Genomic DNA, 27,599 nt, shown 5'->3' with positions numbered 1-27,599 from the left:
TGAGGATACCTGGGAGCATATGAGAAAATAGCTTATGTTACAACAACGACAAAAAACCTATAAAAACATTTCATCCCAGGGAAAGCCTCCAGGGCTGGGAGGTGGGGGTGATCAGAGCACATGGACTGTCCAGATCTGGGACGCCCGGTCCTTGGCCACCTCCCACAGCACTGCGTGGTCCCGGTCATAGCCCCGGCCGCCTGTGGGAAGGGGTAAGAGATGGGGAAGATGGTCAGAGATTGCTGAGGACTCCACTGCCCGCAGCCGCCTCAGGTGCCTTCTCCCGCACACGAGCCCCCTTACCCTTCACATCCAGGATCCGGCCTTCGAACATGTCGCTGCAGATGTGGCCCGATTCGCTGATGCTCCACGTCTGGCGGGGCAGGCGGCTCTCAGCCCACAGTACCACCTTGGAGCCCGTGCTGGGGGGCCCGATCACCTGCAGGCTCATGGTAGGGGCCACCTGAGGCCCCAGCAGGTGATCAGGCACTGTTCCTTCCCACTGGGTCTCCTCCAGCCCGACACCCTTGACACACCCAGCTTTGAATCCTGGCTCTCGTGGACTGTGACCCTGGGCCGATCTCTTAATTCTTCTGAGTTTTGTTTTCCTTGGGGATGGGAATCCCTGAGTGCTGGCTGTTGTGAGGGTTCGGTGTGAAAGACCATCAAAGGTCTGGAAAAATAGTAGCTCGTCCAGGAAGACTTTCATGGCTGACTCCCTAAGCACAGGATTTAACATCGGACAAGCTCTCACACACTAATTGACTGTGTGACTTTCAGCTTGTTACTTAACTTCTCTGTGCTCTAGTTTCCTCACCTATGAAATGGAGAGTAAGTAAAAGACGAAACCCCTTCGATGGCCTGCAAAGGTGCACACCGCCGTAACCTTCCCTCCCTCGCCTCGCTCCAGCCAGTGGGGGGACCTTCTAGTCCTGCTGCCAAGCATTTTCCCACCCGAGAGCCTTTCCACTTTTGCTCCCTCTGCCTGGAACACTCTTCCTTCACACATCGACACAGATGGCTCCCTCAAATGCCACCCTCTGGGGGAGAGTCGGCCTTGTCACAGCTACCGGTACTCCCTAGTCTCCTCTAGAGACTTTTTTCTCCTGCGCTTCGCATCACCTAAGACACAGAGATATTTGACTCATTTAAGTTGTCTCTGTCTCTCCCCCCCTACGATGTAGGCTTCGGGAGGGCAGGAGTCATTTCCGTCTTCTCACTGCTGTATTCCCGGCCCCTAGAACAGGGCCTAGCACATAGTAGGTGCTGGGGAGATGTTTGTGGAGTGAATCTATCATCATTATTATTATTGTTTAATGTTTATTTATTCTTGAGAGAGAGAGAGAGAGAGAGAGAGAGAGCACAAGTGGGGGAGGGGCAGAGAGAGAGGGAGACACAGACTCTGAAGCAGGCTCCAGGCTCTGAGCTGTCAGCACAGAGCCTGATGCGGGGCTCGAACTCACGAGCCGTGAGATCGTGACCTGAGGCGAAGTCGGAGGCTTAACCGACTGAGCTACCCAGGCACCTCATGAATCCGTCATTACTAATAGGACCCAAGTTCTCCCCAGGATATCAGAGCTGGCAGGTCCCTTAGAAGGGTCTGGTTCAATGCTCTCGTTTTACAGATGGGGAACCGAGGCCCAGAGAAGAGCCCGAACTGCCCAGGGAATCGGTGCCTGCATCCTCTACCTGCCCAGGGTCCTGGCATCTGTGTGTATCTCTATCTCTCTGGCCCAAGGGCAGGTCCTGCTTCTGACGGGCAGGCTGGCATTTCCCCTGGAAATGGGCCTTTGAGTGCCTGAGGCTCTGGGGTCCCTGTCCCCGCCCCTCAACTCGTACCTGGTTCTTGAGCAGCCCGTCCTCGTAGTACCAGATGAAGCTGCCTCCCTCTTGGGGCTCGGAGACCACCACACGGCCCGCCTTCATGTCCTCCACATGGTCCGGCATGGCCAGGAATCCCCTCAGTGCAGTATTCCAGAGGCGGAAATAAGCCCGGCGCTGCTGAGCAGGGGAGGTTGAGTGAGGGACCCCTGGGCAGGGATGCTCCCACCTGGGCCCCCGACACCCTCAACTCTGGACCCGCCAGGATCCCAAGCTCCCAGGCCCTCCTCCGTGCCCTGAACCCTTCCTGGGCCCTGCTTCTAAGCCACCCTTTCTTTCACACCCATGCACCGGGGGGCACATCCGTGGTGCACACCCACGGCCACACGGCTCCGCGTCCACAAACACCCACAGCCATGTGCAGAGGGACGCACTGGCAGCAACACCCAAGGTCCACACGGTTGCACAGAAGTTTGTGGCAGATACAAACACACGGATACACACAGCCGTGCAAACACGCTTCCTAACTGATGTGCAGGCCCCTCCCCCGGCCTACCCCACACCCCATGTTTGCTAAAAGGATGGATGTATGCAGGAATACAGACACACACACTCACACACACACACACACACCACGGCCATGCCTCCACCTCAATGCACATGCACATAAATGAGAAACAGGTCCAGACACGTGCTCACAGATGGAGAAACTCAGGAGTGGATAGTGTCTCCCAGAGTGAGGCCTGCTTATTATTGCTGGTTGGTACGTGAGATGATTTTTCACCCGAAGTGGATGAACTTATTGCTAAAAATTCAATGGGACTGTGTTTATTATCATGTCAATTAAGGAAAAATCATACATACACATCAAACCCATGATTTTATGGTTATCAGCCCTTAGGATAAGGACGAAGTATAAAAAACAAGTGAGTTGGTTTAGAGAAAAGTGTTAAGTAGATAATGGTTCAAGAGGAATGACGACATGGCAAAACTGTGACAAAAATGCACAAAGGCTGAGTTTGGGACATATGGGAAACCCACAACCCGACACGCTACCCACCTGCTTGATGGGGTAGAGGGAACCCACCCTCTGCGTCCCGCTGTAAGTCAGCCAGTTGGTGATCTCACAGCTGCCCACCAGCCACTGGCGTCCCCGGAAGTCACTGTGCTCACACAGCACCCAGCTGGGTCCAGCAGGTGCCAGAGATGCAGAGAGGAAGACAGACAGACACACAGACAGAGGAGGAGGCACGGATGAGAGAACATTCTCCGTCTCCTTTTCTCTCATGCTGAGACTTCTCTACCTGGTGTTAGGGTCCCGAGGGAGGAGAGGGAGGCTGGGAAGTGGCGGTTTGCAGAGCAGAGGAGGGTCCTGGAGAACCTGGGCTGGGGTCCAAGACCCTCCTTAGCCTGAACCTTTCCCTCCCTCCTGGAGGGGGGTGGGGAGTGGAGGGGAGGTGGGAAGGGGCAAGAGGCCAGAGACCCAGCCCTCGCTCCCTAGCAGCCCCCGCCCTTATGCCCCCCCCAACACACTCACACGCCCCCCCTGATCCGCACGGACAGCACGTGGTTGTTGAAGCCCTCGGCCTGCAGGCTGCGGACCTCCCTGTCCAGCTCGATCTCCTTCCCTTCAAAACACTCCAGTCCATACAGAAAAATGGAGGGCTCTGAAAAGTGCTGGGGCCAGGGGTATGGAGAAGGGGTGAGGCTGAGAGAGCCCCGGCACCAGACTCAGCCCCCAATTCCAGATACTCCGATTCCCAGATCAGTATTTCAGGCCCTCTTCCCTCCTGAGGTCTGCCTCACAGGGTCCTGGGCTCCTGGACACCCCCAGCTGGGTGTCCCCCAGATTCTCAGATGCAGCATATACCAGACTGGGGCCCCTACTGTCCCCTCAAACCTCCCCCTAGTGCCAGTCCATGGTACTTCTAAGAACAGTAATAATAACAATAATATGGGTAATTATAGCAGTTCTCACGTATTCGGGGCTTACCGCACACCAGATTCTGTGCTAAGTGTTTTACCTGACCTCGTTATAACTTCTCAACAACCTTATAAGGTAGGTGCTCTTATTATCCCTGCTTAACAGAGGGGAAACTGAGTCTGGAGAAGATTAAACCACTTGCTCAAATCCCTCGAGCTGGGCTTCAGAATCCGGTCTGTCTGCATTGAGAGCCCAGCACATAGTTGTAAAGCTCGGACTCAGCAGCTGGGCTGCCTCTGGGAGGACCTGGCTCTGCTTGTTACCAGCTGTGTGACCTGGGGCAAGTCGCATGACCTCTCTGTGCCTCAGTTTCACACGTGGAAAAGGGAGCGGATGGTAGTAACAAACCTCTCCGGGCTTTGGTGAGGACTAAACATCTTAGTGCATGGAAGCCTTTGAAACACTGCCCAGAGCCTGGTAGGGGCTCAGTGGTCAGCTGTCTGCTGTGCTCTAACAGCGGGCCCACCCAGTCCTATAGACTCTGACTCCTTAACACGGCCTGTGTCACTTCCCTCCGTCTCCTCCCTGGTGCAGGACATCATTGTTTATTCTGGCTTACTGTAGCAGCAACCCCACTGCCTTGTCCCACCCTTCTGTCCTCCACCGCGCAGCAGAGACGGCTCTCTGTTCCACTCCTTCCTGCACAGAAGCCCCACCTCAGCAGTCTGGCTGCCGTCCCCTGCCCACCCCAGAGGCGCTAGTCCCTACTGTCCCCATACCACCTCTACATCTGGACACACCACTCTGCATTGTAATCTTTATGTCAGTGTGGTCATGGGTTCCTTGACATCAGGGCTGTGTCTGGTTTGTGTCAGTGTCCCCAAGACCTGTCACAGTGGGTGCTCAATAAATCTCTAGTAAGTGTAACTGACTTTGAAGCCATGGGGTCAGGGGAAGCTGGGGTTGTTCTGAGGAAGACTGGATCCAAGCCCCAGCAGCTGAGCCGACAGTGAGGACAGACTCGGCGCCCACACTCCCCCAGCAGCATCCCCTGCCTCAGTGGTTGCCCGGAACTGGACAAGGGTACTCACCAGGGGTACCTTCTGGAGAGAGCCCAGGACTCCGGAGGCTAGGCAGCCCATGGCCGTGAGAGTGGGAAACTCGCCCTCGGAGAGAATGTGCTGGTCACCTTCAAAGTTCTTCTCATCAAACAGGATCCAGCTAGGGAAGGGGAAGAGTAGAAGGGCATAAGTAGGTATTTGAGCCTGCCCTGTCCTGTGCTTGGCCTGCCCAGACCCTCTGAGATGCAGCAGAGTGGATGCAGACTTGATTGTGACCACCCCCCCCGCCACCCCTCGTCTATGGGAGGTCAAGGATGAACAGGCCCTGAGCAGCAGAGACTGAGGTCAAGACTTAAGAACTGACTGGATGAAATCCTACTGCCCCTATGGAGGGAAATTTGGCAACACCGAGCAGAACTCTATTCACAATTACTCGCAATCCCATTTCATGGAATCTCAAAACCTCCTTCAAAAACATGAAATGGCACACGCACAAGGCTTTTCATACAGCACTGTCTGCAAGGACAAAGAGTGGAAGCAGCCTGAGTGTCCATCAGTGGGGGGTTGTTGAATCAACTAAGAGTGTTGAGTATAATAATACAGCAGTGAAAAGGAATGAGAAAGAGCTCTTAAGGGGATGTAAAGTGATCTCCAAACTGTTAGGGAAAAAAGGTGCAGAACAGCGTTTATAGTATGCTTCCCTTAAAAAAAAAAATTTAGATAAAATTCGCATACCATAAAATTCACTCTGTATGATTCAGTGGTCCTCAGTATACTCACCAGGTTGTAGTATGCTTCTTTTTGTGTAAGAAAATGAGGGAGAAGGGCAACAAATATATTTGGTTTCTATAGTTAGGTGCAAATTTATGTAAGAGAGTATATTTGCTTATATTTTCACAAAAAAAAACCAATAGATGAATTAACTAAACACTAAAAATAAAAATAAAAAGATTACCTATGGGGAAGGACGGGGGGGAAAGATCGCAGGGATAGAGATAGATCTTATTGACTGACTTGGCTTTGGAACTGTTCTGGACTGAATGTCTCTCCAAAATTCACATGTTGAAGCCCTAACCTCAAAAACGATGGCCTTTGGAAGGTTCACATGAGGTCAGGAGGGTGGCGCCCCATGATGGGAACAGTGTCCCTATAAGAGGAGGAAGTGCTGTCTCCACTAGGTGAGGACACAGGAAGAAGGCAGCTATCTACCAGCCAGGAAGCAAGCCCTCACAGGAGAGCCAAATGAACCTGCACCTTGACTTTGAACTTCCCAGCCTCCAGAACTGTGATAAAACAAATTCCTGTTGTTCAAACACACCCCCCACCCCCAGTCTATGATATTTTGTTAGCAGCCCAAGCTAAGACAGGGATATTGTAAATGCTTTATGTAATGCAAAAACAATTAGGGGTGCCCGGGTGGCTCAGTCGGTTGAGCTTCTGACTCTTGGTTTCAGCTCAGGTGATGATCCCAGGGTCATGGGATCGAGCCCCATGTCGGCTCCACGCTGAGCATGGAGCCTGCTTAAAATTCTCTCTCTCTCTCTCTCTCTCTCTCTCTCTCTCTCTCTCTCTCTCCCTGTGCCCCTCTCCCCCACTTGTGCATGCTCTCTCTCTAAAAATAAATAAATGAAAATGAAAAGTATTCTTAAAAATTTAAATAAATTAAATAAAACAAATGAACCTAACTGTATATCAGGTTGTTGGCATAACCACACACACAAAAGTATTATTTCAAATGTCTTAAAAATGATATTTTGAACTGTTCATACCAAAAGGGATTTTAGTGAATGTCCCGAGGACAAAAAGAACAACGGAGAAGCCTCAAACAGCATTCACTGCTTTATGCTGTTAGTAGTAGTTTAGTATTATAGTTTTGAAACACCCAGCTTCCATCTAAATACCATTGGAATCAGAGTCCCTTGGTACATAACTGATTCCAAGTTTAGGGGAAAAATGTACAAAGTGATCCTAGAGCATCTTATTGTACCAGAAAAACAAGGAAATCACAAAAAACTATTGGAGTCATCTTAGAAGCAGGCAATTTGAAGGGGCTCCCATTTGCCAAAGATAGAATGATTAGAGCACATAAATGCACTAAGACATTTCAACTGCATATAAATCCATGCATTCGTAACAACGCTTAAAAAACAATACTTCATTACTCAGCTCTCGAGGTTGCTAGGGCACCAGTTCAGAAATTATCCTGAAAATTGATCAAGAGAATTGATCCTTGGAAAAGGAGCAAACTGCCTTTTTTGTATAAACTATTTCAGGTAAGCAAATAGTTGAAAAGGAAAGTTCTTTTTTATGGAAGTATTCCAGATAACATCTATAGAAGGAATACCCAAAATCTTAAAACCATCATTTTGTAACCTCTAAAGAAATAGTGAGTCTAGGCAAATATCACCAGTGGATGCTAAAACCATTAGGTGAGACATAAATTGCAGATCTTATAATGTAGGCATCTTGATATCATTAAAGGTGGGACAGCCAGACCTGTGCATGATGTAATGTAGTAAGAAGGACAGGGTACCACCTACATAGATTTCTTGCCAAGAAAACACCCTGAATCTCATCAAGCCTTCAGATCTACCAGTTTACAGGAAATATGGGGCACAAAGGAAAAAAAAAAAGACACCACAAGGAAGCAATGAGCCAAATACAGAAGATGGGAAACTTACAGGGCAAATTACTGGGTTTCTTTAAACAAACAAATGGTATAAAACAAAGGGAAGGAAGGGGAACTACTATAAATTAAAGACCAATTGACCAAAAGCAATGTGTGGACCTTGTTTGGATTCTGAGAAAAACAAACCAATTTCACAAAGGCATTTTTTGAGACAATGGGAGAAATTTGAACATAGACTGGGTACTAGGTAATATTAACAAATTATTTATTTTATTTTATTTTATTTTTTTTTTAACATTTTTTTATTTATTTTGGGACAGAGAGAGACAGAGCATGAACGGGGGAGGGGCAGAGAGAGAGGGAGGCACAGAATCGGAAACAGGCTCCAGGCTCCGAGCCATCAGCCCAGAGCCTGACGCGGGGCTCGAACTCACGGACCGCGAGATCGTGACCTGGCTGAAGTCGGACGCTTAACCGACTGCGCCACCCAGGCGCCCCAACAAATTATTTATTTTAGCAGATGTGATAATAAACTGTGGCTATGCGGGTTGGGAGGGTTTCTTTCTTATTAGAGATATATATTGAAGTATTTACCTGTGAAACTTTATGTTTGGTTGGGGATTTTTTTTTTTTTTTTGGTCTATTTATTTGTTTTGAGAGAGAGAGAGAGAGCGCACAAGCAAGGAAAGGGCAGAGAGAGGGAAAGGATCCCAAGCAGGCTCGGAGCTGACAGCCCAGTGCCCAGAGCCCGATGAGGGGCTCGAACACACAAACTGTGAGATCATGACCTGAGCTGAAACCAAGAGTTGGATGGTTAACCAACTGAGCCACCCAGGCGCCCCAAGGGTTGGGGATTTTAAATCCTCCACTAAAAAGAAAAGAAAAGAAGAGAAGAGAAAAGACAGGACAAGACAAGACAAGGCAGAGAGATACATGAAACTAGATTGGGGCTCTTTATATTATACCATCAAGTTTTAGGTTTTCCATTAAAACTTTATTTTACTTTGTGTTAAGATTGAATGCTTCGGGACAAAATAGCTAATCTCAAGGAAGCCCAAGGAAAGAAATCATTTGAAAGACCTTCCTGCAGCCCAGATCTCCAAGCTGAGTTAAGCACTTCTGGGCAGGTGCGCCCCACTTCCCACCTCCCCCCACGTCCTCACCTGCCGCCGTGGACACGGCAGGACTGGGGCTGGAAGGAGGCAGGCAGAGAGGTCTGGTCATCTTCGAAGGAGATGTGGTCGCCCAGGAAGTTGGGGCCGGAGAAAAACTGAATCTGGAGGTAGAGACAGAAAGAGATGAGAATGGAGGGCGATGCAGTGGGAGAGAATGGGGAAAAGGAGACAGACCCCCACAGGCTCCTTACCTTTGAGACAAAGTGCAGATTGTGCTCCCCGACCTGCAGGGAGGGCCCAAAGTTTCGAGACTCAAGGAGAGTGCCAGACTCTAGCCTCAGTTTCCCTACCCTTTCCACGGCACTCCCGCTTCTCAGGCAGGCATTAGCTCCGCCCCTTCCCAGAGGCCCCGCCCCACGCGCGCCGAGCCGGCTTCTTCCAGTCCCGCCCCCACCGCGGGGGCACCTCCCAGGCACTAAGCCCCTCCCCCATGGCCTCGCCCCACCGCCGGCACGCACCTGCAGGACTGGCTGCAGCGAGGCGAGGGCGCTGTTGCCCGCTCCCCAGTCATCGCAGTTGCGGTACACGCCCTTCTCCAGGATGTACTGCTCCCCGGAGAAGCCCACCTTCTCATAGGCCACCCACCTGCAGGAAGGACGGGGCGCGGGTCAGCAGGGCGAAGCCGGCTTCTCCGCTGGAGCCGCTCCAGACCCGCCTAGCTCCCGGAGCCAGGGTCACTCACACGCCGCTGAGCACGTGGATGGCCTGCGTGTGGGGGCCGTGTCGCGCCAGCTCCACGTCCGGCAATGCCTCGCTCACCTCCACGCCGTGCCCTTCGAAGTCCATGGCCTCAAACAGCACCACGGCCGGGTTCCCGAAGTCCTGGGCCCCAGGGATAGTCAGGTTTCTCCTGCCCACCCACGGAAACCCCAAGGAGTGCCCAGGCCCCGCGGACGCAGCCCACCAGGGGACTTTGGAATGAGGCGATCAGTGAGTGTGGCCCGGGGAAAGGCAGCAGGCCGGAGAGAAGCTAGACCTCAGGGAACACTTCCAGCTGCTCTGGAGAACAGGGAAAGAGAGCACAAACTCTTCGCTCAACAGATTGTACTGGGGGGAGTCCGCCTGTACCCACAGGCAGAGGGATGGCCCAGTTGCTCCTGCTTACCGTCCGGATGACCCTCAGGGAGGTCAGCACCTCGTCATAGCCTCCCCAGTGTGACCAATCAGGATATTCCCCTTCCTCCAGCAGATACTGGTGGCCCCGGAAGCCTGCTTTCTGGTAGCCCACCCAGCTGGGGAAAGGCAGAGGCAGACAGACAGGGTCAAGGAAGGACCTCGGGTGGGTAAGACAGCTGCCCCCACCCCTAGGCAGCCCGGGGCATTCCCCATCTCTGAGGGTAGAGGCCAGAAGGGAGGATGAAGTAGAAGGAAAGGTTCTGAGTCCTCACCAGCCCCCAAGAACTCGCAGGGACCCCACGGAGGCCAGATGGGGGCTCTGGCTGTCCTCTGGCTGCTGAAGGTTGTAGATGTCTCTGCTTACTTCCCAGCTCTGGCCCTGAAAGCCTGTGGCCTCATAAACCACAACCTGGCAGAAAGGGTGGTGGGAGGGTTGTGGGGAGGCATCTGGACCCAAATACACTCAGCCAGCCCAGATGGCTCTGCCCAGCGTCAACCCAGAGCTAAGTCCTCCTACTCTCTCACTGAGCTCCATTCCCTTAGGTAACTCCTGCCTCTTCTCTGACCTCTGACCTGGTCCTTACACATCAGAAGCCATTTCCCAGTGAGCTCATAGGATTCCACCCTTCCAGACCCAGCTTCTCAGCTTCTGTTTCCCAGCACTCTCCTCTCCTGTCTTCCACTTCAGCCTATGAGAGCCATACAAATACACACAACCCACCCAAAGGCCCTCCTTGACCCTGCAGCCCAGACTCTTACCTTGGGCTCCCCTGGCTTCTCCACATTTGGGCAGCCCTGCAGAGGAGACAGAGCTGAGACACCAGCCCAGAGATAGAGGAAGACAGATGGGGCTGGTGACTCAGGAATTACTTGATCCTGAGACCCCCCTAAAAATGGCCAACCCTGTGACTTCCCTCTGCCCCATTCCTTGGGTTAATTCCCCCTGTCCTCAGCCCCCATTCCCAGAAGCAGCTCCCAGGTCCTGCTTCTTCCCCCAGGCTCCAGGACAAGGTAACTTGGGACCACCTGCCCCTTACCAATCTCATGGGCTTTAAGGAGCCCACACTGGGGTCTGATGTACCCCAGGCATCCGAGGTGGGGTATTCTCCAGGCTCCAGGATGTAGGGAGTGTCTTCAAAGAAGGGTTTAGGGTACAGCAGCCACCTGGTCGGGGGGAGGCAGAGAGGCGGCTGTATCCCAGATACCCAGGGACACAGACTGGTGGATGGGGGGAAGGCTTAGAGGGAAGAAGTTTTAGGAGAAGAAGCCCCCCAGCAAGGGGATGCTTGGGGATATTTCAGGCCCCCATAATCTTTTTTTTTTTAATTTTTTTAAATGTTTATTTATTTTTGAAAGAGAGAGACAGAGACAGAGACAGAGCACGGGGGTGGGGGGGGGGGAGGGGCAGAGACAGACAGAAACACAGAATCTGAAGCAGGCTCCAGGCTCCAAGCTGTCAGCACAGAGCCCGAAGCAGGGCTCAAACTCATGGACCAAGAGATCATGGCCTGAGCCGAAGTCAGACGCTTAACCGACTGAGCCACCCAGGCACCCCAGGCCCCCATAATCTCTTGCAGTAACCACTCCATCAGTCCCCCTTCCTCTGGCCTGGCACTCTCTAATTTCATGCAGCAGCTGGAGAGTTCTCTCCTGCACACATACCCACTCAGGGACCCCAAGTAGTTCCCCGTTAGCCCACAATACAGCCCAGATGCACAGAGGCCCTTTGATCTGTCTCCCTGCCTTCTTCCTGGGCCTCACATCTCCCCACTTGCTGCCTTCTTGGGCCAGCCTGCACTTTCGAGGCTTAGATCTCTCACCTCTGGGCCTTTGCGGGTGTTGTTCCCTCTGCTAGATATACTCTTCCCCATTCAATTAACAAATATTTAGGGGCATCAACCCTGTGCCGGCCTCTGCTTCAGGCATCAGGGATACAGCAGTGAACAAAATATACAAAAGCCCTTCGTGCCCTGCTCTCACTGTGCTGAGATTCTTCTGGGGCCAATTCACCCCAGCTGAGGTGCTTCCTCCTCCAAGAAGGCTTCTCTGACTTCAGGTGCTCTTCTCTGGTTTGGTGCCTTTCTATGCTCCCCCATCCCAGAACTCTGCCACTGTCTTCTTACTCGACTGTTGCCTCCAGTAGACTAAGCACTTCTCGAGGGCAAGAGCTGTGTCCTATCACCTCTATGTCCCCAGCACAATGAATGCCAAATGAAGGGATTCCAGAATAGCCCAGACTCACAGTCCTGCAGAGACAGTGGCAGATGCCACCCGCAGGGGCCTCTCCAGGCCCTGGGGGTCCTCCAAGGCATCCGTTAGCTTCACTTGCTCCCCCTTGAGGCTCTCTTCAGAGTACAAGATGATCTCTGGGGTAATGTAGTCCTGCAGAAGGAGAGAGGTGGAAAAGGAAGAGTAAAACAGAACCCCTCAGAGACTACCTCCCCACCAGTATCTGCTTCCCCAAGTCTGTCCAGCCCAGGCCCCAGGGAACTTCTGGGAAGCCTCTGTGGCCATCTCCGCAGAAGCCAGGAGGGTGACTGGGGTGTTCTCTGCAAGGTCGGCCACACAAGCCTGAGACCAAAGCCCTTTCTTTGGCGCTGGGCCTTTGGTACCGGTTACCAAAGTTCCCAGCAAAAGCCTGCCAATTGCCATGCCCCGGATAGCCTGATTTCCAGCCCGGTTGAGAGACGAACTGGATGGACAGCCACTTCCTGAGGCCTAACTTTGACTCTTCCTCTGTATACAATTCCCGCCTTTGTCCAGACTGGCTTCTACCCACATCTTATCCTAGGCAGCAGCGGATCCTATCTGCATTCTGGGTGTTTCTTCCCCACTAGGATCGTTTTCATTCCCTCACTCCTCATCAAACGCTTAGGAAGCATCTACTGAGGGCAGGGGACGATGCTAAGGGCGTGCCCTACCCCATCCCACTTGGCCCTCCCAACGGGAGTTATGACTCCATTCACAGGCTAGGAAAGTGAGGCTCAGTGAAGTTGAGCGGCCTGCCCGAGGGCACAAAGCCTGTGCGTAGCAGGGCAAAGAACAGAGCAATGTAGTTTTTGTTCTCTGTTGCAACCAGCACCTCCCACGTGCCTGGAACACACTAGGCGCCCAATCAATGCTGAACGAATGACATGAAACTAGGTCCACCTGACTTCAAAGCCCTTGTTTTTTTTCTCCCGTACCTCGTTACCTCCTACATGAAGATGAATTTATTGTGAGAAGCTCACAATAAATTGTCCACAAACACTTGGGTGTTTCTGGAGAGGCTTTCAAAACTACTCCCCCTTCGCATAGCTGGGCCACTGCCCTAGTTAAGACTCGTCGGCTCTCGTCCTCTCTTACCAGGAGGATTGCAACAGCTCTGTCTTAGGGTTATTTGTACTTTCATTAAAAAAAAAAAAAAAAAAAAAAATCTGATCGGCCTTGCTTTCAGAGCTATTGCTTTCTCTTCTGTGTCTCCCTGGTGGTCAAGGTGGTGTTACCCAGCTTAATTTTGGTAGTTTGTAAATTTGGGTTATGAAAACGGTATTGTTTTTTTCCCCACTTTACGGATATGGGACTAGAATATTGACTATGCCTTTTCAAACCACACACCTCTCCCTCAAAATTCAGAGGGGCCCCTCACCTGGAAATCACAGCCCTGCCTCATGTTCCCAGCTCCGGGATTTCTCCTCCCGGCAGCCAGAGGGGTGTTTATAAATCCCTAATCTGCTTATATGGCTTTCCTGCTTCAAACCCAACCCTCATACGCTCATGTGCATGAGTCCTGCAAGGCAGAGGGCAGAGGGCAGGTCTCCTCCTCCAACCCACTGCCTGGCACGGTGCCTGGCACACAGCAAACTACTAAGCAGCATCGGTGAGCAAATGACTGAACAGACATCTGTGGCACCCTAAGTCTGCATGTGGGCCTGAAATCCTGGGCCCTGGGTGATGGGCCAGCACCCACAGACCCTTCCCCCCATTTCTGTTGCTCTAACCGAACCCTTCTCCAATGCCAGCTCAGACTTCCCCAGGCTGCTTTCCGAAGCTGGGGCTTGGCCTCTGCCTGCCCCTCCCCAAGCCAGGCTGCACACCCCAAAACCTCTTTCTTCCCCAGGTGGCTTGGAGGTCAAGAAGCTAGAGGCGACTACCTATAGACAACTCCAGGCACCTGCGGCTGTCCCCTTCCTCAGGAGCTGGGGCCTGGGGAAGGCAGGGCAACATCTGACCCCCGCTCCCAGCCACTCACCCGGACAACCCGCCTCAGGGAGCCAATGCCTTGCTTGCTCCATGCTGGCGACAGGGCTCCTAGTTCCAAATCTCCTTCCGGCAGGACCAGCTTCCGGCCCCGGAACTCTGGTTCTTCGTATAGCACCCAACTGTGGGCACAGAGACCCAGGGTCAGTGGTGGGGAGAGGACGTACCCACAAGGCAGGGTGGCTGAAAGGGGTTTCTGCCAGGTTGGCCTGGGCACATCTCACTGCCCCGGCATCCTCCAAGTCCACAAGCAGCCCCCCAGCCCCACCCTGGCAGTCTGCACTCACCAGCCTCGAACCACCCTCACGGAGGCCATGCTGGCCCAGCCGGAGGTGTCGGCAACGTCTTGCCAGACCTCCTTGCTGCTGCCTTGGCAGCCAGGCTCTGAGAAGAGGATCATCTGGAGAAGACACAGAGGAAATCCTCAGGCCCTGTCCCTAGGTCCTTGCTTCCGGCTGCCCCCCCACCCCACGTGCCCACCCTACCTTTCCAGGCCTGGTGTTCCGCTTGCCCTGGGTCTTCAATGCTGGGCTCTGGCATGGAGGTGATAAAAAGTCTTACGGAGTTGCCTCCTTACCGCCTCCCCACAACCTGCCATTCCGAGGATCTCACATATTCCCTGTTGGCCTCCACTCCCAAGGAGCTGGCCTGCAGAGGATGTCACCAACCTCCAGGGGCCTTGTCACCCCATCCCAGGGGTGGGTGCCTCTTGCTCCCCTTCCCCAGCTTCCAAGAGATCAAGGCCACTAAGCCCTTTGGACTTCAAAGTGCAAACCTTCTGCTGTGTGAACAGGGCAACTGAGGCCCAGAAAGATGTGGCTTGTGTAAGGTCACACTGAACTAGACATCAGACCCAATCCTCTGGCTTCTCGAGACTCTGTTCCCAGCACCATGGTCCTCATACCATCCAGACCCTGCCCCAGGCGAGGCCAGGCACCCTCCCTTGCTCACCCAAGGCCTCACTCACCCACTCCTCCAGGGGCCGGGCACATGCAGGTTTCTCTGGCAGTGGCCTTTCACTGCAGAGCAGAGGCAGCTGTCCTGGCACCTTCCTGAGCCCTGGTGCCACGTGGGGTGGCAGAGCAGACAGTTTTGTGCCCAGTGGTTCCAAGGTGGGGGCCTCCTGGGTGCCAGGCACCCGACTGCCAAAGAGAAGGCTGCCTCCAAGACGGGAAATGGGCCTGCTCCCCGCCTGCCACTCAGGCCCCAGCTCTGGGTGGGGGCCCTTGGCATCTGCTACATGCTTCTTCATCATCTCCAGAGGAGAACCAGAGGCCTGGGGGGACCTGGCAGGGCGAGAGGCCCAGGAGGAGCTGGGCCTGGAGCTCTCCTGCCTATGCTGGAGCTTCTCATCATCGCTTAAGTAAGGATTCTCTGGTTCTTCCTCCTCTTCTTCCTCCTCCTCCTCCTCTTTCTCTTCTCGTGTGGGCACCTCTTGGGGGCCGGGTCCCAGCACGCATGGTCCAGGCTGGTCCTCCTCGATGGCGGGCAACGTGGCATACATGGCCAGGTAGGAAGAGCGGGGGGCTCGTGGCAGCCGGTGAGTACGGAGAATCTCCGGGGGCTCCATGCTCCGCAGAGTATCCAGAAAAATCTCCAGGTCAGCAGCCAGGGCCACCTCCTCCTCCTTGGCTGTCTCTGGGAGCATCTTGCCCTCAATGGAGTCAGGGACAAGCTGCGACTCTAGACTGGCCTCTGCCCCCATCAGTACTGGGGCAGGAAGGCCTCCCGGGCTGGGGGACAACTTGCCCACGGAGGAGGGGGCAGGGAGAACAGCAGTGTCCTGGACAATCACTTTCTGGGTGGAAAACGGAGCAGCAGAAGCACCAGGACCCTGGATAGCCTCCTTTTGGGTTGGAGATGGGATGGGGCTCACTGCAGAGCCGCCAACAACCTCACCCTGCTGGGGGGATAGGAGAGTAGAAGCAGTCAGGCCTCGAACAGCCTCATCCTTGATGAGAGGAGCAAGGCCGCCTTCTATACTCTGGACAGCCTCTTTTTGGGAGCTAGGGCTGCCTTCTGGGGCCTGGACAACCTTGGCTGGCTTGGGGGATGAGGTGACAGGAGCACTGCGACCCTGCACAACCTCTTTCTGGGCGGCGGGTGGGTCAGCCAGAACACCAGGGCCCTGTGCTCTCTCTTTCTGGGTAAAGGAGAAAATAGTGACGTCTTCAGAGTCCTGAACAAACTTATTCCTTGGGGAGGACGAAGCAGAAAGCCCTCCTGAGCTGGGGACAGCCTTCCTCCTTGTAGAAGATGGAGCAAGAGGCTGTCCAGGGACTGTAACAACAACCTCGGTCTTCACCGCGGGCGGGATGGTGACAGCAGAGGGATCTGTGAGTCCTTCCCTCTTTACAGAGGGCAGCGCCTGGGGCCCCCTGGGCTTGCCACTGAGCTGGGTCCTGGGGTGAGCAGGCACCACAGGCTGCTCTGGAGGATGGACTGGGCCCAGGGAGGGGGGATGGGCCTGGTGTCTGGGAGAGGAAGGTAATGGTGCCCGGTCCTGAGAAGTCTGGAGAGGGAGCTGGGTGGAGCGGGGGGCTCCCTGCACCCTTGGGACCTCAGAGGCTCTGGCCTCTGGGGCTCTGCTCTGGTCTGGGTCTGGGTGAGCTGCAGGGACGTCCAGGTTCTGAGGTGGGTGTACATCCTCTGGGACGCGTGCAGGAGCCAGAGCAGCTCTGTCCTTTGGCTCTGCCATCCCCGTGTCAGGCAGCTGCCCCAAGGCTGCCCCCACCGTGCTGCCCAGACCCGGACTCCTTGGCACCACAGCCGTGGGCCTGGGAAGCCGGCTGGCAGGTAGGCTACGCTCGCCAGGCACAAGGCTACTAATCAGCTCCCGGGCTTGACTGCGGCTAGGTGAGCCCTCAGCTTGCGGGCTCACCACCACTGCCCGTGCGGCGCGAGCAACATTGCGGCCCCGTGGCAGGGCCTCGCCCGAGAGCACTGGCCCCACAGTCACAGAGCTGTTCACCCGTCGCTCCACATGCCCTCCCACCACCACGGTGGTCTGCACAGTGCGTGTCACTCGCCGTTCCTCGAGGCTCCGGGGGCTCCCACTGATGAGACTTACACCCGGGTGGGGGCTTGGCTCGCGGGGCCCAGGCAGGGGCACCAAAATCTCAGTCCTGGCCACGGCTCCCCGGCTTGCTGGCTCAGTCCTGGGCTCCTGGGGACTGCCATCGCCCTGGCCTACGGCCTCCTTCAGCCTTCCCACTGGCCTTTTCTCCTTGGGGGCTAATATGTACTTCTTGGAAAAGATGGGCCCGTGGCTCTGGAAGCTCCTGGAGTCAGCCTCCTCCCGGGGTCCCTGGCAATTTTTCGTTGTCTCTTCCCGCGCTGCGAAACCATTGACTTCCTCTCGGCCGTGGCTGTACTCAAGCGTCTCCTCCGGGGGGGCTTCTATCCGGGCCCCCGACACCAGGGACACCTTGTGAAAACGGTGTCTCATCTCTTCCTGGGCAGGGGGCCGCCGCCACATCAGCGTGGCACTCACCACTGGAGCCTCAGCCCGAGCTGGGGGCCCACCTGCCTCCTCCATGTTGGGCCCCGGCAACCTGTCCCGAGGCGTCCTTGGCTCACTGTAGTCCAGCTGCCTGCAGACGGTGCCAGGAAGAAGAGGGACAGAGTCAGGGGGTGGTGAGAGTGATTCCCGGCAGGACAGAGGCACCACCCCTGCCAAGCCCGGGCTCAGTAACCCCAGGCAAGTCATTTGACTTTTTGGGTCTTTGTTTCTTCATCTGTAAAACGGGCGTGATACTCCCAGCTCTCCCACTATCTCCCCACTTTCAGATGGTCCCCAATGCCAGGGGTTCTTCCAGGGGTGAACTTGAGGCCTGAGCCTAAAGGAGAGAGAAGGGAGACAGCAAAAAAGCATATGGGGCAGACTCACTGGTCTATGGAAGGGGCTGCGACTCTGCCCAAGGAGCCCTGGGTCTAGTCCTCCAAGGAGCCAAAAACTAGAAAACCAGGCAACTGTTTTGATCCTGCTCCTGACCATTATAAGGGAAGGGAAGGAAAGGTGGGCTGTGACCTCAGGCAAAGCTGAGCTTCCCCTGACCCTATTGCTTACTAGCTGGGTGATCTTGGGCCGGCCACTTCTCCCCTTTGAGCTTCAGGTCCCCAGCCACAAAACTGGAACGGTAAGGATATGTTTCATAGTTATTGTCCGGCTCCAGAAGAGAAAAAGAATGAAAAGTCGCTTAAAAATGAAACCACTGGGGCACCTGGGTGGCTCAGTCAGCTAAGTGTCTGACTTCAGCTCAGGTCACGATCTCGTGGCTCGTGAGTTCGAGCCCTGCACCGGGCTCTGCGCTGACAGCGCGGAGCCTGCTTTGGATCCTCTGTCTTCCTCTCTCTCTCTCTGCCCCTCCCCAGCTCATACTCTCTCTTTCTCTCTCAAAAATAAGTAAACATTAAAAAATAAAAAGGAAACCACTGGCGCACAGATTTCCCACGGTCGCCTCGGAGAACCGTGACCAAATGTTAGCAGGCGTGCACACGTGTGTACCGGCAAGAGCATGTTGGTGATAGCTGTCCGAGCCTAAGTGCACATCTGAGTGCATCTGTGGGCCCGAACGAAGCCCAGCAGGACACAGCGCTTTGGATTTGAATGTATTTTCCCTCAATTTTCTCCTCTGGGATTATTTGTGCAGATGAAGAAACTGAGGGTCAGAGAAGAGGAGCGGCGGGCCCAGGGTGACGGAGATGCTGAGTCGCCAGGCTGCGGTTAGAAATCACTTCTGAGGGGCGCCTGGGTGGCTCAAGTCGGTTGAGCGGCCGACTTCGGCTCAGGTCATGATCTCGCGGTCCGTGAGTTCGAGCCCCGCGTCGGGCTCTGTGGTGACAGCTCAGAGCCTGGAGCCTGCTTCGGATCCTGTCTCCCTCTCTCTCTGCTATCTCCTCCCATCTCCTCTCCTGCTCTGTCTCTCTCTCTCTCAAAAATAAATAAACATTAAAAAGAATAGTAATAGTAATAATAACAGCCATGTGTTGAGGGCTTACTCTGGGCCAGGCTTGCTAGCTGCTTTATGTTCATTGTCCTACTGAATCTTCAAAAGAATCTCATGCATTTGATGCCTCAAAGAATAACTTATAAACAAACATTCCCATTTTGCAGAAGAGGACAAAAAAAGGCTCAGGGAGGTTAAGAAGCTCGCCCAGACTCTGCGCTGTCAGCGCAGAACCCGCTTGAGATTCTCCCTCTCTCTCTGCCCCTCCCCTGCTTGCACTCTCTCTGTCTTTCTCAAAAAGAAAAAAGAAAAGAAAAGAAAAGAAAAGAAAAGAAAAGAAAAGAAAAGAAAAGAAAAGAAAAGAAAAGAAACTTGCCCAGAATCACACAGCGGCAGAGACAAGACTGAACCCCAACTCTATATGCTTAACCACCAAACCAAATTCCTTAATGTAATTATCGGGTGAACGGAGACCCTGGTTTGGAGGTTTACCTTTTTTTTGTTTTATTAAATTTTTTAAACATTTATTCATTTTTGAGAGAGAGAGACAGAGAGAGAGACAGAGAGATAGCATGAATGGGAAAGGGGCAGAGAGAGAGGGAGACACAGAATCCGAAGCAGGCTCCAGGCCCTGAGCTGTCAGCACAGAGCCCGTGGGCTCGAATTCACGGACCGCGAGATCATGACCTGAGCCGAAGAAGTTCGACGCTCAACGCTCAACCGACTGAGCCACCCAGGCGCCCCTGGAGTTTACTTTTAAAGGGAACCACAGTAGTCCTGGAGGGACCACCCAGCCCCCACCCCAACTTCCAAGCTGCACTGACCAAGACAGTCTTATTGTCAGATCTCAAGGACCCAAGAGGTCAGGCCTTTCATCCTTAGCCTCAGGGCCAGCCTGTCTTTAAGGCCACTCCTCCTATCCATGAGGCAGCCCCTGGGGGCCATTATAAGAGAAGCTAAGGCCAGAAATGCACCTATGCCCCCAACTTCCCTCCCCCATTTCTATCTTCTTCCCTCCTGAGAGCCTGGTGGAACCCAGAACTTTGATCCTGCTCTGTGGCCCTCACAGTGACTCAGGTTTTATGAGGAGCAGAGATGAAAGGGGTTGAGGCCCAGGGAAGCCTGCTTGACTCCAGAACCATGGAAGCTATGAGTGGCCCTGGAACAGCCTTGTGAATGGGAAAGGTAGGGGGCTGACATGAATCCCCAATCCTTTCCCCAGACCAGAATTCCTGAGAGCAGGACACAACCGGACGCCTGAGGCCCTAGATCACAGCCCTTGGCTGAGGCCCTGGTCTCCTCCTGTCCTCGCTAAGGGGTCCCTTTTCTTCCATCAGAACCCTGTCTGCTTGCTGGGACTCCTGACAAGGAGCTCACCTTTTCGCTGAGCCCCCCACTGAGTCTCCTCTTAATTTCTGAAAAAATAGTAAGTACGATTTCGGTGAGATTCCCTACCCCCGAGGGCATTGATAGTAAGTGGCAGAGCCTGGGTTTTAAGTCATTGATCGACTGATTGATTGATTGATTGATTCATTCATTCATTCATTCATCCAATGCTAACAGTTTTAGGTGATGTGCTAGGCCCTGCTTTGGTGTACCCAAAAGAGGTATCCTAGGAGTCCAGGGATCAAAGAATTCCATTTAAAACAGGAACCACATTTGGAAGGCCCCATTGGTTTTGGCAAAGCAACAGAAGAAGAGCTTCAAAGGAAGCCACTGGTCATCAGATCAGACACTGTAAATGACCTGCCAGCAAGTAGGATTCCACGCCTTTCTCAAGCCAGCCCAGCCCGTGAGCAACACCCCTGCCAGTCACTCATTCCATAAACATGTGCTCATCGCCTTCTGCCTGCACATTTCTAGGATACAGAGGTCACCATTTGACAGTTGACCTGTCCCATCCCTGGACAGTCATGACTGCTAAAGTGTTCTTCAAACTCTGCTGGAAATCTGCCTGCCCATAGTTGCCCCCTTTCATCCTTGCTCTGAAGACACCCCCCGATGACCCAGGATGCCCTTTCCAGGCTAGCAGAAGTCCTCATTCCCACAGCCATCTCTTTCTCAGGGGCCCAGACCAACATGGACCTGTTGGCAGGGTGACTGTGACCTCCAAGCGAGGTGTGTGGGGCAGGAAAAGGGAGAGGCTGAGGAGGGGGTGGGGGGAGTGTGGGAAAGAGCCTCGTCTAACCCAACAAGTCCTGGATTCTCCCCGCTTACCTGTGAGTCACCCCCAAACTAGGCCAAACCAGTCCACAGGCCCACAGGCCCACAAACACACGCTGCGTCACACAGGCACACACTGACACACAGTCACTAGCACGGACCCACCGAGTCACACAGGCACAAAGACAGACCGGGACGCTTACACGGACACACACGGTCAGACACAGAGTCAGAGTTACAGACACTCAGAGACACAGTGGAGATGTAGGTCACACACGCACAGAAACACACAGACACAATGACACATGTGCCTGTTCACAAGACACACAGGCCACTCGCAGCCGTCCCCCCCCTCCTCCTCCTCGTGAAATTTGCCTGCACTTGAACACAGACACACACACACGGACGCACACGTATCTTACACATTCCCACTTACAGCCCCAACTGTGTCGCGCCTCCCCCCTGCCCCAATATCTGCCAATCCTGGCCCAGATATGCTTCCCCAGAAAGGGGACATAGAAGGAGGCTATCCCTGGAGGTCTGCTTCCTGCTTCTGCACCTGAGCCTTAGCCTCTGGTCAGAGTCTGTCATTAGCTACCTAGTCCCCAAATAGCCAGGAAGTGGCAGATAGAGCCCAGGTCCCCTCATCTGAACCTGCTGCTTCTTCCTTCTCCTCTCCGAGGCCTGCCTCCGCTGCCTACCTTCCCTCTCTCTGCAGCCCTTCTCTCCCAGCTGGGGCACCGGAGCAGGTCTCTGAGCAAGCCTGGGTCCACCTCTCCCTCTTCCTTGCCACAGGACGAGGTACCCCAACTCCTGCCCAGGGGCCTGGGCATTCCTGCTGCTGCCAAATCCACCTCCACGAGGTCCCTGTAAACTCTCTACGGCAACCTCATTCGACCCTCTGCTGTCTGCACAGGACCAGCGAAGCCTCCGGGAGAGGCAGGATAAAGCAGTGGTTAGAGCACAGGCATCCGGGTTCAAATTCTGACCCCTTTGCTTTCTAGTTGACTTTGGGCAAGGGATGTAACCTCTCTGAGCCTTAGTGTCCCTATTGTAATGGGGGCGATGAGCAACTTTAGTCCTACTTCATGGGGCTACTTGAGGACTGAAACGAATTATGCTTAGAAAACAAGCCACAAATAATAGCCACCACCACCATCACTAGGAACTTTTCAGAGCCCGGTTTGAGGCCTGGCGGCCCTAGAGATGTCACCCCCTCCTCAGTGAGTTTTAGGGGACCCACCCTTCTAGCTCTGGGCCTACGAGGCAGATTTAGGAGAGTCATTTCAATACAAATAAAAACCAAGGCTTGGGAGCCCTGCGCTGTTCCTGTGGTAGCCACCCCAGAGCCAGGTAGGGTAATTATGAGGCGACCGAGGCGTTAGTAACAAGCATCCCTGCTATTTGGACAGCCCAACTCCTGGAGTTCAAAGCATGTCCTGTGTCCACCTCCTCCTTCCTCACCTCCAGCTACCAAATCTACTCAACAACTCAAGACCCAGAGAGGTTAAGCAGCTTGCCCCCGGACACCCAGCGCTTAGGCTGGGTGCCCATTGGCGGGCTGGGTCTGAGGTCTCCTGAACAGCACCAGGGAGTGAGTGGTGGGTGTTGCTGAGGAGGTGACCCTCCCCCATCCCTTCTATGACAGGCTATCCCCCTCCGCAGGGACAGAGGAGGAGAGCGGCAGTCCTTCCTGGAGGCAGCCCGTGGGTGAGGGGAGGGAGAGGAGGGCAGAGCTGGGGTCGGGAGGAGATGGTGGAGTCAGCTCATGCTCAGGGAGCTGAATGAATGAACCTTGAATTGGAAAAGCCCAGAGATCAGAGACCCGAGAGCGGGGCAGCCAGGCCGGTTTCCCCTCCTGTTGTCGCCCCATGTGGGGACTGACCTGTACTCACCGTCTGTGTGGGGATCTAGGTGTCCAGTGGGCCCGGAGCTCCTGCTGCTGGGCTGTGATCTCCCGATGCGGTGGGGCTCTTGGCCGGGGTTCCCGGGGCAGGTCTGTCAGGCACCCCGTGATGGGGCGGGGCCCCTGGGGAGGCTCCCGCCAGCCCCTGGATTCCTCAGGGCCGCAGGGGTGGAGAGCTGGTTGGGCCGGTTTAGGCTCCTCGTGCTCCTCCCCAGGTGCCTGCCCATGGCCCTGTAAGGTGACAGTGATGTGGTAGCGGGTCCTCCTGGCAGAGGGACTCCGGTGCAGGGTCTGGGCTGGATGTGGCAGCGTCGGCCCTGCTGGCACAGGCTCGCCCTTTGCCCCCTGGGCCGTGGGGAAGGATGCTGGGCGGGGCAGCAGGTCTTCCAGGCTGCCGTGTGGCTCAGGCCTCAGAGGAACGTCTGGAGCAGTGTAGGGGGGTTGCAGGCAAGCGCAGCCTGAGGTTCCTTGTTCCAAACACCCGGGAGCAGCAGCGGGCACGAGGGCCAAGTCTCGAGCAGTCTCTGCTGCCAGCGCCAGGCTCTCCGGTCCCACGGAGGCACAGTTGGCCAGGTCAGAAGCACTGCCCACAGCTGGCCTCTGTAGGCGCCCCAGGGGTTGAGTGGGTCCCCCTGAGCTGTGTCGTCTCTTCCAAAGCCAGGAACCACAGCTCCCTGCCCGAAGGTCCCATTCTGAGCAGCTCTGGGATTGGGCCTGGGGGAAAGCAGAGACAGGGGTCCGGCAACAGCACTTTCTCCTGTCCCCCCAAGCGCCTCTGAACACCCTTGACTGCCCTCCTTGGCACAGGAGAAGCTGAGCAGAGGTGCCGTAAGGCCCGTGAGAACTAGACCAAAGGGCAGAGCTCTGGGAAGGCCCACGGCATTTAACTCACCCCCTCCTATTCTACATATGAGGAAAGTGAGGCCCAGAGAGGACACTGACTTGACTAAAGTCACTCAGCGAGGGCCCAACTCTCAGGCCGACTGCTGCCTTCCCAGGCATCCACAGGCCTCTGGCCCTGTGGCACCAGCTGCTCTGGGGATTAGGGGCTGCATGGGCATGCGTGCTACAAGTGCCTGTGGCCTCTGCCTGCTTCGGGCTTCCAGACAGCTTGCAGCCCCCTCCCCAGTACCCTCACAGCCTGAGATTTCCAAACACACTGGGCGCAGAGGTGCACCTGGGCCGTGGGGAAGCCAGGGAAGGTGGTTCCCCCGAACGTGGGGCAAACCTAACCTCCATCTGCTGTCTTCCTCTGGGGCCCAGCTGGGCCGTGGGAATGAGAAGACGGGGCCAGGGATCCCAGATCCATATGGACACTGCTCCCCAAACCACCGATTTTCAGGGACAGGCTTGTGTCCTTGGCAACAGAGGAGCCACGTCTGGGGTCAAAATTCCTCCTAGCAGCGGCCCTTGATCCCAAATACCTCAATTTACTCATCTATGAAATAGATTCAGTCTCTCTTTCCTCAGGGGCTAAATACCTCAAGAGGGTACAGTGGTTAATGTAGGGGCCTGCAGCGAGGCAACCCGGGCCCAGATCCCAGCTCTGGTACTTCCTGGCACACTCTCAGTGTCCCCGTGTGTAAAATGGGTGTGATAATAACAGTACTTGCTTCCTGGGAGTGCTGTGAAGACTGTAGGAGATAAGCCGTGCAGGGTAACCAGCACATAATGAGTACTCAATTAAATGCTAGTTATTACTAATGGCATTCAGGACCACAGACACATGGCTGCTTGAGCCACCTCCAGAGAAGGCTATTTGCTTCTCTAAAGGGAGGACACCCCGTCACTGTTCAAGCCATGGCTCGGGTCCCCACTGAAGATGGGAATACTGTGGCCAGAGGGTTAAACCACTGGCCCAGCTTTACCCCCTGGGGAGCCATGCCAGGAAGGCTGGGGCCAAAGATGAGACAAGGTCAAGCTAGAGGAGGGAGGGTGGAGGAGGGGGTCCTGGGAATAGGCACTGGCCCTCAGCGCCTCCCCCAAGGGCCTGAGCATTACTAAGCTTATGCTTCCAGAACACCTAGTGCCTCATGCTGGATGTTTTACATGTTTACTTTCTTTCTCACAACACCTCTGAGCTGCATTATTGTCCCCATTTTGCAGATAGGGAAACTGAAGTTCAGAGGTGGGGGAGGGGGGGCATCTACTTAGGGTCACACAGTGAATCAGTGGCAGAGGGAGGATGAGAGAACTCCGGGTTCTCAGGGCCTGCCCAGCTCCTCCCCAAGCTTCTGGCCCTCCTCCTCTCCCACCCCTTCGGATTCTTTCTTACCTTGAGGCTGACATTGTTGGTGCTGCCCAGGCCCTGGGCCAGGTCAGGGCAGCTCTGGCCACCCCAGGGCCTAGGAAGGAAGCAAAGGGAAGGGAGTGAAGTAGCTTCCTCCTCTCCCACCCCTAGACTGGACCTTCGGGTCCTTCCCCACTTCTCTCAGGGCACACAGGCAGGCTGAGCTCCTGAAACCTTGTGAGTGGGGCAAGGTCTATGCAGCAGCCTCCTCTCTGCTCCCTCCCCCAGCTGTGTACTCCCAAAGAGAGAGAAAGAGACAAGGATAAGCTTGAGGCAAAAATGAGGACTAGGTCTGTAGCAGGGTCAGAATATAGAAGCAGGACAGCACCTCAATAATTCAAAAGCTTGCCATTTGTGGAGGCCCTCCCCATGCCATGCTGGGCTTAGCCTTAAGTATGGTGCTCATATGATCTTCTTCGAGCCTCACAATAATCCTAGAAGGTGGATATTATGTCCATAGTTTTTCAGTAAGGAAACTGAAGTCCAGAAAGGTGAAGTGACTTGCCTGGAGTCACACAGCTAGTGACCCTTGGAGTTAAGACACTAGGACTGTCCCACTCCAAAAGCTGGTTAGACATCACAGCACTAATGGGGGCAAGATGGGGAAGTGCCTTGACTGCCTCCTCCATGCACCTTGCGCCCAACTCCAGGCAATCAGCAGGGATCAGAGGCCTGTGCCTTGGTGCTGGAGTCCTATTCCCATGTCTGGTGAGAACCAACTCCAAGTGCATGCATGGGATGTATCATCACGCTGGCCCACGAGCATGTGCAGTCCCTCCCCTGTCCTCCCAACCCCTGACTCACCTGCATGCCAACCCTGCCTCCTCTCAAGTGGGGAAAGGGAGGGGCAGTGCCACCTGGGCCTATAGGGCAGGTTCCTGCCATACAGGGTAATGGGAGAGGGTGTGTCTTCCAAGTGGGGGCGGGCAGGGCAGTGTCAGGGTGTGGGTACTCCCCCCCCCCCCACCCGGGGCATCCAGGCTTCCAGGCTTTCAGGGTGGCTAGGCCCTCCCCTCCCCTCTCTCTTTGGTGTGGAAGAACAGTACAACCCCTCCTCTCACTCTGCCCCCATCACGCTCCCACCCCTCCCAGAGGGGCCAAAGACAGCTCTGTCATGATAAGATCAGAACAAATTGCTGCATAACTCCGTAGATACACAATACCCCGTGCCTGAGAGCACATTCCTAACTCTTTTCAGATTCCACTGTGAGCTGCTGGGATCCTCTTCACTGTCCTCCCTCCCAGCCATTCAGCTTTGCCGTCCAGAGCCTTTTCCCTTTCACTTAGACATTAGCCACCAGTGAATGGGCTCAGAGAGGAAGCAATTTGTTCAAGGTGACAAGCCCAGTGGCACCTAGGGTTAGGATGAGGCTCTGGCCCCCTGGCTTTGCAGTCCCGAAATCTCTCTAGCACAACCAGGGCTGTCAGGATGTAGGCTCTGGAGTCAGGCCGCTTAAGCCTGTAACCAGGCTCGGCCACTTCCCAGCTGTGTGACTGGGCAGGTGACTTCACCTCTCTGAACCTCCATTTCTATATCTGAATCACATGAAATGCCTGCCTCGTAAGAGCTGCTGTGAGGATTAAACGAGATAATCCAGGTAGGGATGAAAGGCAAATAAAGTTTATTGTTATTCCAGTCTGGGACGACAGGGGAAATCCTTTCTGTGGCACATAAGGGCAAATGCAGTGCAGTTGGAGGCAATTCAGGTACCTGTCCTGCTCATGACAAAGGGAACGAAGACCAGAGGTAAACTGGCCTGTGATGTGAGAATCAAAGTCCACAGGGGCGGGGGGAGCTACCGCATTTGCCTTTAAACTGTCTCAGGAGAGGAAATCACTGTCTGCAGGCCGCCTATCGCGTTTACGGAATTGCAAAAGTTGTTTTAAAGTTTTAAAAGAGCACAGATACTTTTATAAAGATCGTTTTCACATTCACGTATCCAAAATCTTAGTACACTGACACGTATATTTTTATGCTCCGAGACACTCATACATGCTTATTTGAACATCCACTACGCGCTCACTCACACACGCGCGCGCACACACACGCACACACACATCCCTAGGGCCCAGGGGAGCCCCTGCGGCCCTCCTCCATCCCCCTCACCTATCCCGAGCTCTGGCCTCCTCCGGGGTCCTCTTCCCCCTGCGCTTCCTCCCGAGCCCTAGCCCTGCCAAGCGGCGGGCCAGGCGTGCCCCCAGACCCCCGTGCCGCTCGGCCATGGCAAGGGCAAAGCCCCGGGCTTCGGGACACCAGACCGCTGCGGAGCCACGGGGGCCACCCGGATCCGCTTATTTGCAGGGAAACGCCTTCTCCGGCCCGCCC

The 27,599-nt window shown here is 54.7% G+C and overlaps 1 protein-coding gene across 1 annotated transcript; it reads right to left on the bottom strand.

Annotated features, from left to right (window-relative positions):
• On the bottom strand, window positions 1-27,599 carry CRYBG2 (crystallin beta-gamma domain containing 2). Its single transcript, XM_058718514.1, has 22 exons — window positions 27,381-27,599; window positions 25,259-25,328; window positions 22,973-23,697; window positions 14,933-17,558; window positions 14,451-14,498; window positions 14,253-14,365; window positions 13,958-14,087; window positions 11,969-12,108; window positions 10,764-10,890; window positions 10,486-10,521; window positions 9,999-10,135; window positions 9,716-9,842; window positions 9,293-9,432; window positions 9,069-9,195; window positions 8,802-8,834; window positions 8,599-8,711; window positions 4,837-4,966; window positions 3,359-3,498; window positions 2,882-3,005; window positions 1,840-1,998; window positions 304-463; window positions 1-200 (listed from the first exon to the last, which is right to left on the bottom strand). The coding sequence occupies exons 1-22, from the start codon at window positions 27,494-27,496 to the stop codon at window positions 112-114; spliced, it is 5,610 nt and encodes a 1,869-aa protein (XP_058574497.1). The 5' UTR covers window positions 27,497-27,599; the 3' UTR covers window positions 1-111.

This window comes from Neofelis nebulosa, chromosome 2 (genome assembly GCF_028018385.1).
Source record: "Neofelis nebulosa isolate mNeoNeb1 chromosome 2, mNeoNeb1.pri, whole genome shotgun sequence".
NCBI lineage: Eukaryota > Metazoa > Chordata > Mammalia > Carnivora > Felidae > Neofelis > Neofelis nebulosa.
Note: the sequence above shows the minus strand (reverse complement) of the source record. Positions and strands in the feature narration are given on the sequence as shown.

Bases quoted from the DNA above. Each gene is read 5' to 3' on its own strand.
- CRYBG2 (XM_058718514.1), bottom strand. From the start codon at position 27,496: ATGGCCGAGCGGCACGGGGGTCTGGGGGCACGCCTGGCCCGCCGCTTG. The intron at 9,196-9,292 runs GTGAGTGACCCT...TCCTTCCTGCAG, and splicing joins ATCCACGTGCTCAGCGGCGT to GTGGGTGGCCTATGAGAAGG. The intron at 8,835-9,068 runs GTGCGTGCCGGC...CCCTCCCTGCAG, and splicing joins CGCTGCAGCCAGTCCTGCAG to GTCGGGGAGCACAATCTGCA.